Below are 18,702 nucleotides of genomic sequence, written 5' to 3'. Positions count from 1 at the left end.
CTTGCTGAAGCATCCCCAGATGATTCCAATTTTCAGCTTTGCCCAACACCTGTTCATCTAAGAGAGGCCTACGAGCCACAGTGTCTTGCACCCACTGTGAAATGTGGTGGAGGATCGGTGATGATCTGGGGGTGCTTCAGCAAGGCTGGAATCGGGCAGATTTGGCATGAATCAAGCCAAGTACAAGGTTGTCCTGGAAGAAAACTTGCTCTAAATGACAATATTTTTATTTGGAATTTGGGAGAAATGTTGTCAGTAGTTTATAGAATAAAACAAAAATGTTCATTTTACCCAAACACATACCTATAAATAGTAAAACCAGAGAAACTGATCATTTTGCAGTGGTCTCTTAATTTTTTCCAGACCCTGTCATCAAAGGGAAAGTTTAATAGAAATTTGAAAGTATCCATCCAAAAATGTTAAGACTTAATCATTAAATCTGAATACAACTACTCCAGCAGACAAACAGTTTGATGAACCATTTCTAATGAAGAGTGTTGTGTAAAGTTCACTGAATATCAATTCAAGCCTGGGCTATCCACAAAGTACACATGTTAATTTAACAAGCAAGCTCTACGAGCAGATTAATATGCAAATACTGTCTACTGTTGGGCAGAAAAATGGTATCTCTTAGGTAACAACTGCTAGGAACCAATAAAGCAAGTTATTAATTACAGTAATTAAGACATATAGAAATAATCTCATCAAGATTTACAGCTCAAAAACGGATTTATTGTTTTGAAAATTTACACTAACAGTCTGGGAAACAAAAAAAAAAAAAAAACATGTACTGTATGTCAGTGACATACATCCCTGCCATAACTGTAAATACAAAAAAGAATTTGTAAACTAAACCTACATCCACCGCATTCTAAGTTTGACAGATGGACAAATAACTTCATATACTCCCAGGTTGGGACTAAAACATGTTTCTTTCAAAAATGTACATTTGATATGAATGTAGGAGAAGTGCAAAGTGGCTGATATGTATGGAATTATTTTGTCTGCACTGATGAGTCAGTATTTTACTTAATATGCATTAAAAGTTGAATTTGGAGTGTAGTTGCATTACATTTGTTTACTGGGATTGTAAATTAATGTAATGCAATGCAAGTGATCTCTGCACTTCCCATTAAACATTCAAGTAAAGATCACATGCTAACCTTATAATGTCACTCTTATTATTGCTGCATAACATAGACTAGTTCAGCTCCAGTTTTGTTCTGGTTGTCACGAGAGAGGAAAGGGGAGAGCCTTCCTTTACCTGCAGCTCTGGAAAGGTTATTTCACTTTTTTATTGTTATTTTTTTGGTTTGTTTTGTTTTACCCAATTTGAATTTCGCCTCAATGCTGTAACCCACTGGAACTCATTGGGCGCATGACCAATAGAGGGTGTCGACAGGTTAAACTACACCTAGACCATTTTCTTCCCTAACTCTGCAGGAGTGCAAAGAACAATGCAGCCAGTATGATCCTACACAAGATCATGCTTGTATGACACCCTGCACTCCAAGCAGCAGTGATTGTACTAGTGGGCCCCCTCCATAAAGTCTTTAGTTGGTTAGTCAGTTGGTCTCTAATGCCATGTTGGTTTGTTACTCACAGCTACACTTAATGGTGACAAGGACAATCTTTCATCATTTATATTAATTTCTGCCAAACTGATACAATGAAGAAAAGGGCATTAATCTGTTGATCTGGTATTACTAGACTGCTCAAATAAAGGAGCTATTACAGAAGAGTTCTGAGGCAAGATGCCAACTGCTACAGGGCTAAGGGTTGTGTCAGGCTCACACCGAACTGGGGTTGGCGTACAGCGAAGGCATGCATACCTACAGACCTTGATAAAGCTGTTTTGTCCATTGTTTGTGGGCCTGTATGTGTTTGTAAGATTGATTATACATCTATGCCACTATTGCCAACAGGGAGCAAAGTCTATTGCTCTCACATACCAGTATTTAACACCTGCATATTAGTAGACTAACTGACAGTTAACCAACTGATTTGTTTACATGGTACCTGCAATGCACATGCAAAATGATTACTATGAATAGCGAGAATGCAGCTTTCCAAACACACCCAGGAAGGTCCAGGTCCTGAAACTCATGAACTTTGACGGGTTTAAGTTTCGTGTCACTGTGGAAGTTATACCATTTAAGGCCATCTCAGGGGAATAAAGGGATATAGAAGCATTATGGTTGGACATCCCTGTAGACAATGTGGAGAGCTGTGAATGAACAGACTGTGCCCAAAATGTTTAAGTTGACAAGGTGCCTCAAAGAGACTTTGCTACATGCAGCTATCCAGGATAAAAAGTGTCCGAGCCCATCTGTATGTAGAGGAAGTTACTGTTGCCATGTGATTCCAAATATTACACAAATTGGAAGGACTTCCCATTTTATGTCAACCTCTGCTGTGACATATTCACTTGGGGACTCAGCCAGCAGGGGTTTAAAACAATATTTATTAGAGCGCACGTTACTAGAACATAAATATGTCAAGCAGAACAGCAGACGTTTTAGCTCAGCATTGTGTCTGTGTTAACTTTAGAAGAGGCTTCCTACTGACCTGGCTTGTCCACAACTGACAGAGAACCGAAGTGCTCAGGAGCTATGAATTAGCACACTTCATTATTAAAATTCCATCTATATCTGCTTGTCTACATCCATAGATAAATTAAAAGATACTAAGAGGCAGTACATCATGAAGAGGCAGTACATCTAAACAGGATTTAAAGCTGGGTGTGCTGGAAATGACTTGTAATGCTTGTACAATGGAATGACACAATCCAGAAGCAGAGCAAAGTGTTAACTATGTGTAAACTCAGCTTCACTTATTATTAACATCATGTACCAAAGGCGCATTGACCTTTACAAAAGGAACATCACTGAATTTAAACTTCATGGCACATCAAGCTGCACCATTACTGGCAAGCCTTGCAGTGCTTTAACTTGTTATAAGAAACTGACTTAAGTGGTATGTTTTTTTAAAGCACATAAAATACACTGATTAAATAATTAGCCTACTGTTACAGGACATCAAGTACTGTCGGTGAAAAATGCATAATAAAAGCAACACAAAATACTACAATAAGTACAATTAAATGTCAAAAAAGCTTATACACTAACAGACCATGGTGTCTCATGGAGAGTATTGCGATGTGTGAATTGCGGAGCGCAAAACTGATCTGTTTATTAGCACATAAAAAGTATTTTCAATAAACCTAAGGGGGGAGGTTGGGCGGGTGTGAATCTCAAATCAATCGTTTATATATGCATCTGTTAATTATGTCATGCCCATTTACAGATTATATATAGCTAGACAGATAGTCCTTTATTCTGTGATAGAACCTGTTTTTTGAATGCGTCAGAGGGTATTGCTGGTCTACCTGTCAGTGCAAGCAATTGCACAGTCTCATTCTTCAGAAATGCACTGCAAGTGAAATAAAACAAGAAATTAAGTCAAGGAGACAAACATTTCAACTAGTGCATTCAGTGAACTCTGAAGTGTGTTTCAATGTCACTTCACAAATATACAGACTTGGAATGGGACCTACAGGAATCTTATTACGACTACTCCAAAGCTTGCTATTGTGTTCCACGAACATCATTTTAACTTCTATTTATTTGCAATATATGCACAATTCTATGGAAAGATCTTGTGCTAATGTGACAATAGTTGGACAGGGTTATATGCAGTCATGCAGGCTGAGATTCGGGTTATGAAATTCTGACAATGTGATTTAAATGAAGAGATACTATTTGCAACTTCAAAAATCAATACAATGTCACTAATCTCCCATGTCATCTCCATGTGATATTCAGTAATACATTTCAGCGGACGTGAATACAAAATAAATAAATTGCACAGCAATTAAACATATGCACACAGAATTCAGATACATTCACGTCCCATTTAATCAAGAGCCCTTGCAGTCGAGGCTTATGTGTTGAACTCATTATGAGAAGCATTTTGCTGCCTGAGTCAAAATAAGCTTCAGTGATGCAAGTGTAGCGTGGAGCAGTCAGCACAAAACAGTTCAATCTGATTGGCCAGTACACTGTCAGCAGACATCATAAGATAATTACAATTGGCTACTCGATAGCAGTTCTGAAGTGGTTTCCTTTACTTCTCCTGTGCATGCTGATGCCTAGAGCTAGGGATGGGGAATAGAGAACACACTGTAGCCGGCTATTGTTTGTTTTGTGACAATTAATTTATTTATAAATGCAAAAGAAATATACATTTGTATTTTTCCAAACAGACATTACACACATTAACTGTATTGTATACAGAACCTCATAGTTTATAGCCCTCAAGAGAAAGTACTATGTTATACCCAGATCGAAAATCCGGTTTTATATATATATATATATATATATAGATATATATATATATAGATATATATATATAGCGGGATATATATATAGATATATATGAATGAACGATATTTTTGAGACTTTTGCTTTAAAACTCTAAAATAGTATGGCACTCATTTCACTTGACCATTCTTTCATTATGAGATTACAAAAGTAATGAAGTACCCTGACAGCGCAAGTGACCTCACTCAAATTAATTTGCTTCAAACAGCCAGTGACTAATTGATCCCCCCTGAGAGCTAATAGGTTTTGTTTCACTAATTGACATTTGAACAGGTGTATTTTCTATTATTTCTTATTTCTCAACAGCAGCCTCGTATATATACAGAGAACAGCTGAAATGCAGGATACACTTTCTGTTCTTTCAGGTAAGCATTTTATAACAGCATGTACTCGGTGGCACAACATAACGTTAACAACCAACAGTGGTTTGTAAAGGCCTTTTAATGCATTTATAGTGCAAATCACAGAAATATATTATTTATATTCTTTACATCGAATAAACATTAATAAATACGCACAAATAAACAGCAATGAATTAAACATCGAATTAGGTTCACAATAACCTTCAGCACTTCAGGGGTTAACTGGTAATCTGCGATGAGCACATGCAGTGCCAGCTGTTATCAACTCCAGGCACTTTTTACACACTCCAATGAGTTAAAGGTTTCACATGGAAAGATCTGCATGCTACACAAAGAAATGTGAAAGCACCAGTGTAACAGGAACTGGAGAGTATTCAGTTGAACGAACAAGGTAGAGGGAGATAGTACACGGGTATCATCATCGAGTTTCTTACTGTGGTGTCTGCCTCAATGTTTTTATAGAAGGATCTTAAAACCCAAGAGCTATCCGGACCAAAATAACTTCTTGCCATCGGCGGCCTTGTTACAATACATTAAATGTGCCTGCCTATCTATGCGTGTGCAAATGAAATGATCATAGCTGTCGTTTTAGTACCGGGTTACCGTTGCACACTCAGCAGACTGCACAGCCCACCGTAGAAATTCCGGATGAATGAACCAAAGCAAAAATTAGAAAAGTTGACAAGACCACGACTACACAACATGCACTTTATATCAGTAAATGTTATAATGAAAATGAACAGCGGTACAATTCAAAAGATGTATTTTCACAGAAATGGGCGGATATAATTGCACTGCACGTGTTTAATTCATCCAGCGTCACTGTGAGTCTGTGTCTCCCTCTCAGCGATGCCATAATTCTTTCTGTGAATATACTGGAATTTATTTCTAAATTACACCATATTGGCCGAGACACTGTACGTGCAAAGGCAGGTATCGTCGCAATGTTATTAGTAGAGAGAGCATTGTCTTAAATATACCTGAAATCTGATTACAGAAGTAATGCCTAAAATATTAATCTCTATTCACAAGAATCACTAAGACTATCACCGATGTATCTGTCGCATCAGAAAATAAGAAAATGAAGACAGACAGAAAACATTAAAGCACGAATCACCAGTTACAGATATGAAGCCTAAATAAATAAATAATAAACAACCTAAATCAACTACATCTATACCTCAATTTTATACATCCAAATCAAAAATCGAACTCAATCAATCTATAATTATTAAAGACTCCTCCTAGTTTAATTCCTACAATAATAATGCGTTAATCATCAGGTAAGCACATTACCAGTTTTCTTGCATCCATTGAATGGCTTCATCCTCGTTGAACTGTCTTTCAAATTCGTATTCTTGCAAAGCCAGGATTGACATGTTCATGGGATGTCTTCTTGTAGACTGAATCAATAACCTACAGTAAATCGTCTTTTTATTTAACCTGTAATCACTTATATCATTGCCTAAGCTCTATCTTGATCTCGCATTGCTCTTGCTGCTGGAGCCTCTCTTCCTATATTATTCTCGTACATCAGCCTGAATGTTCGCCACCTCCAGCCAGCATCTGACCTTTTGCAAAGGAGGACGCTTCCAGGTCCTAAAGCCTTCCTTTACCGTTCTCCTCCTTGATCTTCCAAAGTGGTATGATTTGAGAAGTGGAATAAACTTTCAGGCAATTTCATAATGCTGGAGCCAACTTTTTTTAAAATATCTGTAAATAGGTAATATGGATGAGGAGATATATTTAAGAAACACTTAAATATATTGGTTGCTATTGACAGACAACCATCAGAATGAATAATCCTGAAGTACTTAACGCCTAGTAAATCTTACAGACATACTCTTAAAAATGTTATATATATATATATATATATATATATATATAATATATATATATATATATATATATATATATATATATATCATATATATATCGTTGATTTGATTGAGTTATTAAAGTTTTGTATGAACTACCTAAGGGTTTTAAAATGGAAAAAGAATATTGATGTCAGGCGATTACCCACAATCATAACAATGTTTTGATAGGCGCTAGGGTCATTTGGGGCACCCAAAAATACAAGTGTCAAGTTTTGTGCAAAAGCATGGTTTAATAAGTGTAAGAAAATTGAATCTTTGGGTGCTACATCAGAGGCATGCTGCCACCACCACTTTCTAACTTTGAAATATGGCCACAAACAATGACACTGCAAAGTCGTTTTTGACAGGTTTACTTAGCATTGCCATTGGCTTCAGAAACAAATGTCAGAAAGGGAAACTGTCAGCAAATTAACAAGATAGACCTGTCAGCTGCGTCCTGGCTCTCCCAGCCTGTGGCTGAATGATCAGGATAAGGGCAATCAGAATCTGACAAAGAGAAATAAGAGAGGCAAACTGCCCAGTTGTATGATGGTCTAAACCCTGGCCTGCCCCCTGAGAATGCCAACAATGCTGCAAAAGACAAAATAAATAAGTTTAGCGGGTGGCTAAGTGACTCTACCATTCATTTTGGTTAAATTAGGTAACAAGTTAAATTGGTTTGCTGGACAGTTGCAGTCTCGTTGAACAGTTCACACCATCACAAACCCACATTACTATTCGTCAGCACAACTGGAGTTGTTTTTTTTTGCAGACATGATCAAAAAGAGCAGCCAAAAACTAAGTGAGCATGGAGACTGTACTTTGCTTTCTTGATTTAGCAAGTGGATGTTCCAGAAGAAGCTTGTTACATTTTTGTGGGGCATTGTGGGGCGAGTCACATCGTCAATGCTTTAGCTATCATTGCTCTGTTGATAAGTGAAATACTAAGACCCCTTTTATCAGCACCAACACCATAAAAGAAATGTAAATGTATTTAGCCTACAGGTGAAACCAATAAAACAGAACAATGTTTTGCAGTGTTGTGAAGTATAGTGGAATATGTGCAATTTAAATTACAGCACAATTAATTTAAATGGTAAAAGACCTAAAAGACCTGTGAAGATGGCCAATCTCCAGTTTAGGAACACAGAATAATAGTTATCAAGGAAGCTTTTGGAATAATCCCTTTAAAAAAATAAATATCAGCAAGCCAGCCAGTTTGCCTATGTAGATCACAATTCTGCATGTTGCCATTAGAATACTTATAGAAACTGAGCTGCAGCATTGTAGGATACATCCAAAATATTCCTCTAATAGACCAGACTACTGCCTTGTAAAGTGTATGTGGGGTGATTAGAAAGTCAGATGGAGGCTTTACAGAGCTGCTGTCTTTGGAAGAAAATACTGTAAAGCAGTGGTTCCCAACCCAGACCCTGGGGACTCACTGTCTGCTGGTTTTCATTCCAACTTAGCTCTCAGTTACTTAACTAGACCCTTAATTGAACTGATCATTTGCTTAGTTAGACCTTTTTAATTGTTTTCAGCTCTTAAACAGTCGCAGAGTTCAAGTTACTTATAAAATGGCATAGCTAATTTGAAATATGCAACTGTTAAGAGCTGAAAACAATTAAAAAGGTTTAATTCAGCAAATTATCAATTCAATTAAGGGTCTAGTTAATTAACTGAGAGCTCAGTTGGAATAAAAACTAGCAGCCACAGGGACCCCAGGGCTGCTTTGGAAACCACTGCTGTAAACCAATGAAGCGTGGTAGATGGAGGCAAAAAGATTTTAGAACTGCCACAGAAGGTCAAACTGTGCCCTGTATAGCTGATGTCTGTACATTATTATTGCTTTTATAGACTGCTGAGGATGCTACAACACAAAGAAACCAGGTTAATGAAATCAATTACACATGTTAAGGTCCTCTTTTAACTAATAATAATAATAATAATAATAATAATAATAATAATAATAATAATATAATAATAATAATAATAATAATAACTGGCTCAACAACAGATTACAACCACTGTATTGCTTACCTGAACAATATGGAACAGGAATAATGCTATACTAACATCCTAGTACTTTGGAATAGATGTTCTTTGTAGCAGCACCCTAACTCTGGACTCTGTAGAGCCTCATTCTGCATATAAACACTCACATTTTGCAGGTTATTGATTCAGCCACTGAAAAAGGCTCTGGGAACATTTTTTTTTTTTTTTTTTACTTAACAGAAAGATTCGAAGACTTCTGATCCCTCTGTAATTTATATATATATATATATATATATATATATATATATATATATATATATATATATATATATATATATATATATACAGTGCCTTGCAAAAGTATTCAGACCCCTGACCAATTCTCTCATATTACCGAAGTACAAATGGTACATTGAAATTTCGTTCTGTTTGATATTTTATTTTTAAACACTGAAACTCAGAATCTATTATTGTAAGGTGACATTGGTTTTATGTTGGGAAATATTTTTAAGAAAAATAAAAAACTGAAATATCTTGCTTGCATAAGCATTCAACCCCTGGATCAATAATCTGGAAGTGGAAGCTGCATCACACCACCCAGGCACCGCCAAGAAAAGGCCGTCCCTCAAAACTCAGCGCTCAAACAAGAAGGAGACTTGTGAAAGAAGCCACAGAGAGGCCAACAATCACTTTGAAGGAGCAACAGAGTTCAATGGCTGGGAGTGGAGTAATGGTGCACCAGTCAACCATATCAAGAGCTCTGCATAACACTGGCCTGTATGGGAGGGTGGCAAGAAAGAAGCCGTTAATCAAAAAGTACCATCTGAAAGCACGTCTGGAATTTGCCAGAAAGCATGAGAGTGACCCAGCTGCGATGTGGGAAAAGGTTTTGTGGTCAGATGAGACCAAGATAGAGCTTTTTGGCCAAAACTCAAAGCACTATGTGTGGCGCAAACCTAACACTGCCCATGCCTCAAGACACACCATCCCTACAGTGAAATATGGTGGTGGCAGCATCATGCTGTGGGGATGCTTCTTATCAGCAGGGACTGGGCATATTGTTACAATTGAAGGAAGAATGGATGGAGCAAAATACAGGAAAATACTGCAAGAGAATCTGCTTCAGTCCGCTAAAAAACTGAAGCTTGGGAGGAAATTCACCTTTCAACAGGACAATGATCCCAAGCACAAGGCCAAAGCAACATTGGAGTGGCTCAAGAACAAAAAGGTGAATGTCCTACAGTGGCCCAGTCAAAGTCCTGATCTCAATCCCATTGAGAATCTGTGGCACTATTTGAAAATTGAGGTCCAGAAGTGTCGTCCAACCAACCTGAACAACCTGGAGCAAATCTGCCAAAAAGTATGAGCCAAAATCACTCCGACACTGTGTGCAAAGCTGATACATACTTACCCCAAAAGACTTAAAGCTGTTATTGCAGTGAAAGGTGGCTCTACCAAATATTAATGTGTGGGGGTTGAATACTTATGCAAGCAAGATATTTCAGTTTTTTATTTTTCTTAAAAATATTTCCCAACATAAAACCAATGTCACCTTACAATAATTGATTTTGAGTTTAAGTGTTTTAAAATAAAATATCAAACAGAACAAAATTTCAATGTACCATTTGTAATTCAGTAATATGAGAGAATTGGTCAGGGGTCTGAATACTTTTGCAAGGCACTGTATATATATATATATATATATATATATATATATATATATATATATATATATATATATATATATATATAGATCTATATATATTATATGGTCACTTATCTGATAAAAGTGTTGTATCAGATTAAGAGCTACGCTGGATTGGTCCACATACAATATTTGAAGAGCTATCTGAATAAAAATGTAATCAGAGTATTGCATGGGGGCCTTGAACTACAAGCAAAAAGTGGTGCCCTGCAACATTTTATGCCATAGTCAGTGAAATAAAGGGCATAGTACATTAAATACAAACAATAAAAAAGCAATGCAAATATATTAAATACATGCATAGTACATTAAATAAAAGGCTAGGATGTGAATTCTAAACATTGTGGATTTGTGTGTCATACAGAATCATACAAATAAGATAGAGTGAAAACCCTGAACTAGCCATGTAGACAACAGCTAATAACAGATATCAGGCTTAAAGATCATTGAAAGCAAAAGAGAACAAGTGGGTCTTGAGAATTGATTTGAAGCGAGCGACTGTGGGAGCTGCACGCACAAGAGCTGGGAGAGAGTTCAAGAGAGTCAGGGCCATGAAGCTAAAAGAGTGCTCTCCGAGTGTGATGCACTTTTGCTTGGGTATAACAAGCAGGCCTGAGTCAGAGGACCTCAGCTTGCATGCAGGGACATAGCGGGTCAGCAGGTTGGAGAGATACTCTGGACTTGTGTGATGAAGGGCCTTGTAATCCAGAACTTTACAGGTAGCCAGTGCAGCTGGGCAAGACAGGGGGGTAATGTGATCATGTTTTTTATTTTGTTTATGGCGCGTGACGGAAAACCGTCATAGAGAGAGTTGCAATAGTCAAGTTGAGAGGAGATGAATGCATGGCAGAGTATCTCTACATCTGTGAGGGAAAGGTAGGGATGGACCTTTGAGATGTTTCAGAGGTGGTAGACGGAGGATTTAACTACAGGGGAGATTTGGGCATCAAAGGAGAGGTTACTATCCAGAAGTACACCAAGGCTTCATACAGTGGGGGAAAGCAGCAGCAGACAGTTTTCGAGGTTCAAGGCAGCAGTATTGAGATTCTTCAGTTGAGTTTTCGATCGTACTAGAAGTTTTTTAGATTTGTTAGTGTTGAGCTGAAGAAAATTGGCAGATATCGAGGCCTCGATGTCTTGGAAGCAAGCTGAGAGCCGGACCATGGCAGAGGGAAAAAAGTCTAGTTTTAGGTAGAGCTGGGTGTCATCCGCAAAGGAGTGAAATATGAGGCTCTGTTGGCGGACGAGGTGACCGAAGGGAAGCAAGCAGATATTGAAGAGAAGAGGCCCAAGAACAGACCCTTGAAGGACACCGCAAGTGACCAGGTTTGAGTCAGCACTGCTTCCATCATAGAAAACAGACTGCATGCGTCCAGATAGGTAAGAGGACAGCCAGGAGAGACAGGTTCTAGAGATCCCAACATATTTCTCAAGGCAGTCAAGAATGATCAATGGTATCAAAAGTAGCAGTTAGGTTGAGGAGGACAAGGACAGAGGAAGCAGCAGCATCAGCATTAAGCACAAGATCATTTACAATCTGGAGCAGAGCAGTTTCGGTACGGAAGCCTGCAGAGATTCAAGCAGATTGTTACCTGTGAGATGTTTCATTAGCTGACTGGCTACAGCCCTTTCAAGAGTAAAAGGAAGATTGGATATGGGACGGAAGTTAAATAAGACATCCGAGTCAAGGGAGGGTTTTTTGAGCACTGGCGTTACTCCAGTAGTCTTGAGGGCAGCAGGAACCAAGCCTGATACTAGGGACAGGTTGAGTGTGCATAATGGAAGAAGCAAGGTCAGAAGCACAGAGATGGATGAGATTTATTGGCCAGGGGTCCAAGGGGCATGTGGCAGTAGCTGATTTCAACAATAGACAGGAGATATCAGTAATGGAGAGAGAAGGAAGAGAGAGTAGAGGGGTAACCGGAGGTAAGTCAAGGTGGTCAAGTACTTTACTGAGTTTGTGGCAGGAGAGTGTAGAATAAATGGAGTTGATTTTGTTCTGAAAGAAAAAGGAGAAATCATGGCAGATAAGAAAGAAGGATGAGTGGGAGCTGGATTTATTGATGGCTAGAAGCAGGATTTGATCAATGGTTTTGAAGAGAATATTTGTTTGTCCCACAGATATGATTTCTGATAAGTACTTCACCCTGGCAGCAGTGAGTGCATGCCTGTACCTACTGAGGTGATAGGTCCAAATCTCTCTGTGAACTGTTAGTCCAGATGACCTCCATTTCCGCTCAGACTTGCAGCAGGCTGACTTAAGCAGTTGAAGTTCAAGGGTATACCCTAGACATTTGCAATGTTTCTTGGCTGTTCTGGTTGTAAGCGGGGCAGCTGTGTCGATGATCTGAGTAAGGGTGGTGTTGTGAAGGGACACCGCATAAACAACTGAAGACAGGAGAGTACCAGTCAGAGGGAAAGAAGAGCAACATTCTGAGAGCATTATAGGATTTAGCACATTTTTGGGACAGAAGGAAATAACAGTATCAGTAGTAGCTGAAGGTGCGGGAAGATTAATATTGGCAGTGATTAAGAAATGGTCAGCGAGAGAGAGAGAGAGAAATATCTGAGACAGATTGAAGATATCAAGACCCCTGGTGATGAGCAGATGTGTCTTTAGTTACAATCATAAACTAAATCATTGTAGAAAATGTATGTTCCTTCTGGTTAAATGAAAATGTGTGTACCTTATTGTGGTTAGATCCACACCACTGTGAGGCACACAGGATATGTAACTCATAGGATTCTACAGCATGCGCATTTTCATTAGAAATGTGCTTCACTTTAACAATAATATGCCATTAAAATGTATGCAATTAATTGGAATTCATTGTACTTGAAATATTATTAAACCTCTAAAATGAACCTACAGTAATATTATATAAAAAAAAAATCTGCAAATATAGTTTTTTCTTCATTTTCCAGCATATATATTCACTCACTGGCGCAACACTTAAACACTGCTCTTACAACTGAACTAAGTTCCTCTGCAACAAATGGACCCTACCTGTGCCCCTCACTCAAATTCTATGCAGCACAGACTCTGTGGGGCTAGGGGCCCTAATACCTGCTGCACACAAAGTGGCCTGACCTGTCACAGCACATCCGCCATCTTAGTAAAGGTAGGACTTTTCACATTATAAATAGCTCTTAATGAACAAAATGTTTTCAGACAGAAAAAAAACACCTTTTAGATAATCCCCTAAAATAAAAAATGTACCTTTTAAAACCTCCAGATAGCCCCTAGCAGAAACGCAAAACCTCAATATCTCTGGAGAGAAAAACCTCTGATCTGGCAACACTAAGCAGGATAAGTCAACATTTATTTCAGACAGTGCGTGATTGACACTTTAGTTGAGATGAGGGTTGTGTCGAGTTCATAGGGCTGTGGTTTGTAAGGAGTCTCACAGCTAGCCAATCACATTAAAAGCATTTTCATGAGTATAAAGTCAGAATACAGCTAAACAGCCTATCAAATCGAATGGTCAGACGAAAAGCTCGAGCTCCAACAACTCACACAGCTTAACTCTATGGGTCAATTGCAATGAACAAAAAGTTGTGGATGATCTCATAGTTAGTATCTCAAGACTAGGTTAAACTAATACGCTAGTGAACACTAATTGCAACGAACCAAGAACTTCCAGATAGTCCCCAGGTGCATAATAAAAATGTTCCCAATTGCAACAAACTCCACATGATGACTGCTGCCCCCTAGATGTTCCTGATATACGCTACTAAATTAAATCATCGAACTCTTCAGACTAAGTAGAAGTTATCGTACTATCTCAGGTTAATGAGAAACCTCATTAAAGCCACATTTTCTGAAATGAAACCATGAATAAAACCGATACAGAATACATAATATTTTCCTAACATTTAGCAGGGTTTTCAATTTTTAATAAGGCATGAAATATAACTAAATAAATCCGATAATGATACGCTTTTATTAGTCACTCCAAGGTCCCTAAAAATTGAAATCACGGAGGTGGATATTGTCTTTAGCCTATGTGTTAATTGGATATTATGCTGTCTCCTTTATGGGCCTCTTTGTTCCCGTAATTTGATAGGTGCAAAGATGTTAGGTGACTGTGGTTACTTTTTGTATGCTCGAAGAGTATGACCAGATATCCAGATATTATAATAATGATATCCAGATATTATTGCTGTTTACAAGATCCATGCATTCAATGAAGGAGTTTAAAAGGCCATATCGTTTATCCAAGGCAGTAATTAGAAGACTGATAGAGATGCTGGAACCATGGCTGCCAACTAGAGGAAGAGGAGGGCATCCTATTGACCCCGTACTTCAGGCTTTAATAATATGTGCTTTTGTGCCATGGGATACTTTTTGATAGGAGGAGGGGGTCTGATTAACATCCACAAAAAGCACCGTTTGCCGTGTTGTTCACAGGATCTCATGAAGCTCACAGCGGCACTTCATGAACGTTACATTGTCATGCCGAACGAAGAGAAGCAACAAGATATTTGACCACATTTTATACTACATCTGGAATACCTGGAGTTATTGGGGCCATAGACTGCATGCACATCCATATTCGTTTTCACAAGCAACATAAGTATCCAGGCTTCATCAACAGGCATATGCTCATTTTAATCTTGTCTTGATTCTCTGCTGCATATTAAACCTGAGGATCAGCTGATACCCAACTCATTTGTTGTAATTGGAACTTAATCCACATCTTGAGATGATCCTCAGGAAAGTACCATACTAGCTAGTCCGCAATTTAGTACGGTTGATGTGTACTAACTCTGATGTTTGTTGCAATTAACCCTCTCTCTCTTGTCAACCCGCTTAACCTCATTTTATTGCAAGGTCTGAATAAACACAATAACACACTGAACATGATTTTATTATTAATCACACAAAACTACGTATGCAAGCAGTCTTGTCTTCTCAGTATTTCAATAATGACATCACGGTTAAAATTCAAGTTTGATAGATTATGATTTAAAACTAAGTATAGTGTCTACAACAAATATTCTGGCATTGCTACATTTCTTGTAATCTTTTATATTGAATTTGAATGTGCAAAGAAAAAGCTACTTATTTATATTTAGTAGGCCTATATGCCTAGACAGTTTGTTGTGGCAAGATCTTCCATGTCTGAAGATCGGCTTTGCATTCTTCCCCTGCTACACTGTCAGAGATGAAATTGAGATGAGATGAAATGCCTAGGTAATCGTTCATGGCTGACTACAGCCCTGTAGACCAGAACTAAAGGTCATTAAACAAACCAATAATAATAATAATAATAATAATAATAATAATAATAATAATAATAATAATAACAGTAAAGGTTCAAAGCAAGATCACAATGGGGAAAGCCTTCCCAGATGAAAAACAAAGAGACAGAGGAAGCACAGAAGTCAACGTCAGCGCATCTACAGGAACCACAGAGAAGCAGGTCGGCCGCCATAAAGTGAATGAGTTAGCCTGGGTTTCAAAAGAGAAAGAAATAAGTTTCTACTTTCCAATTTACATCACACAGAGGTAAATCACAAGAGGCTCCACTAACAAATAACCACACTTCTATATACCCAAAAGTAAAATAATTAATATTCTCACTTTAACACAGACGCCACATGCTCCGCTTCAGCGAGTCCTTGCCGTTGTACTCCCAGAATACACCTCCCTGCCAGAAATTTGCTACGGTACTAATTTGTGGCAGAAAATTGCAAAAATTGCCACTTATCGTATATTTTATAGGAAAGGAAGGTAGTAAAATATGGTAAATCATACTGCAATGTTAGAAAATACCATCCTACATAGTCTGTAGGAAACATTGTATTTTAGGGTCAGAAAATGCCACTCTTGTATATTCTGTAGGATAAAGAAGGTACCTACATTTTACAATAACCCAAATGATTAAAAGATTATCTGTATAAGCCTGCCTACATTTTATCATCCTGTTATGAAATAAGTTTAGTTATGAAGTATATTAAAAAAATTATGTTTTCTATGTAAACAGACACAAGTAAGTTGTAAAACTTAACATTTATTGATGAAACTCTTGACAATAACAATTAATAAATGGAGTCTTACAGGGTTTGGTACTGGTGCCATTATCTAATATACATAAATATATATATATATATATATATATATATCTATATATATATATATATATATATGTATATATATATATATTATGTATATATATATATATAGACCTGTTCTCTTTTTATTTTTTATTTTTTTATTCTAATAGGATAATAAAACAAAATATTTCCGTCAGTTACATTGCACACTTAGCACATATAAACACATCAACGTTTTTGAGGTCCTTGGCACCACAGCCTTGCATGCCGCAGCAGCAACCTTTCAATTATTATTATCAGCTATGTTGATTCACCAAACTGATGTTAAATTCCCCGCACCTATGAGCACCAAGTGATGTCACTTCCGACTCAGCGATGCAGAGCACCGATGAATTTAACAAAGTTTGGTGAATCCGCTATACATCGGTGCATGCAGCTGTGAATTTAATAACGCCCCCGCACCCAAACTCCTCTTAGTAGATGCCGGAGGAAGTGATGCGCGAAGGGGAACAAAACAATCATCAGTAATACAAAAACATTTAGATTTAGACATGAGACTTAAATTGGTACCAGGTGCAGTGCCAACTATCCATGTGACAGATCTGTCACAACCTCCGACAAAAAAGAAACGCAGTGCAATAAGAAAGCGTAACATACCTGAGCTAAGGGCCCCCAATAATTTGTTACTTGATATAGATGCAATGTATGTAGCCAGAGCACTTTGAAATCGATCGTATAATGAAAAATTTCATAAAAAAGAGTCATGAGTTTTTCTTGTACATTTGATTTTTTTAAAAACTTTTAACACGTTGGCTGTCATTACAGAAATATAAAATGGAAGTTTGTCGCTGTGTGTGTTGTAATTGTTTACTGTTCTGACTAATTGGACAGAAGATCAGATTACTTATAGCTATACATCGTTATAGTACAGGTCATTACATCTTCCCCACTTAGGGTGACCAGATAGCAAGAGTGAAAACTTTCAGTTGGTGAGGGGAGGAAAGAAACCTTGTGAACTACTGCACAATGCAAGCGATGCAAACTACGTGTCTTTCTTGTGTTGATAGGCTTTTTTTATTCCTTCGCCTTCTTGTTCCATTGCACTTAGGCAAAAGCAAAAACTTAGAGAAATATAATTTTTTTTTAAAAAATACTCCAAAGTGGTTAACTTTCTTATTTACTGTTCAGATGACAACAATGTTTTAATCAGCCTATAAGTGCAACTGTACTGGCTTTTCTGTGACCTGCTGTACTGTACATAGCAGGTGGGACAAAGTCAGTGCTGCATTGTTTTGGTTTCTCCCATCATGACACTTTACCAGTAAAACCAGCCGCATAGGTGCATGCACCAAGAAAAACACATACTGCATCATATGACTGCAGGTTGACATGATTGGCCAGCCACATAGATGCAATACAAACAACTCGCTCAAACAACACACCCTAAACCAGTACAGTATGCTGCATCACAAGACAGTACAGCAGCCACATATATGCGAAATTTCCTAACGAGAAAATAAAAATTTAAAATTTTACGCCTGGGTTTTCAATGTTTACTCTAAAAATAGCGACAAATGGCGTCCCGACCGTACCTCGATCAGGACGCGGGACAAAGCTCCTAATATTTGGACAATCCCGATTTAATCAGGATGCCTGGTCACTCTATCCCCACAGGGAAGTGTTACAAAAAAATGTCTGTGATTAATTGTTAGTCCTATTATAAATTATTTTATTTTTAACAGATCTTGCAAGAATTTCCTAAAGATTATGAAAGCATAAATGACTGTGCAGCAAAGGATAGAGTAGAGGACACAACTGAATCAGAATGGTTTCCTTCAGCAGGCTGTAGATGTAGAAAGATGTCAGGTAGCAGTCCAAACACCGAAATGGAGATTGCCTTACAAAAGCATGGGTAAGAGTAGAATTTAACACGGTAGTAACACAGTCCCATTTTGCAAAGGTACTTTCATAAAAACAAGATACCATCATAATTCACAAACAGGGCACTTACTGAGTTGCAAACGTTGGCAAATAATTTACCTGCATTTTTTTTTCTTTGTTAGGATGAATACGTGTTCAATAAACTTCAAATTAAGTATAGCTTTTGTGAGGCGAGAGTGTATTAAATGGAATGTCCAGACAGTAATTTATGTGTACAGAAATAAAATAATTTATTTTTATTTTCTATACACAACAAAAGGATTAAATAACAAACGAAAAACAAAATGGTGTGAGGGAAGGAGTGCAGGGGTGGAATCCAAAACAAACTGTGATGACTCGTCTTTAATTTGTCTTCGTGGTGACCATACATAAACAAAAAAAAGACAAAAGAAATG

At 37.7% G+C, this 18,702-nt stretch overlaps 1 protein-coding gene across 2 annotated transcripts in view; it reads right to left on the bottom strand.

Annotated features, from left to right (window-relative positions):
* LOC121295617 (elongation of very long chain fatty acids protein 6) overlaps positions 1–6,286 on the bottom strand; it is a 44,716-nt gene extending 38,430 nt beyond the window's left edge. For both annotated transcript variants that reach the window (XM_041220498.1, XM_041220506.1), the window contains exon 1: positions 6,041–6,286. In XM_041220498.1, the coding sequence (XP_041076432.1) occupies positions 6,041–6,129 (89 nt within the window). In that variant the 5' untranslated portion in view covers positions 6,130–6,286. The remainder of the gene's footprint in view (positions 1–6,040) is intronic.
* Positions 6,287–18,702: the final 12,416 nt, after the last annotated feature.

Source organism: Polyodon spathula, chromosome 2 (assembly GCF_017654505.1).
Source record: "Polyodon spathula isolate WHYD16114869_AA chromosome 2, ASM1765450v1, whole genome shotgun sequence".
Taxonomy (NCBI): Eukaryota; Metazoa; Chordata; class Actinopteri; order Acipenseriformes; family Polyodontidae; genus Polyodon; species Polyodon spathula.
Note: the sequence above shows the minus strand (reverse complement) of the source record. Positions and strands in the feature narration are given on the sequence as shown.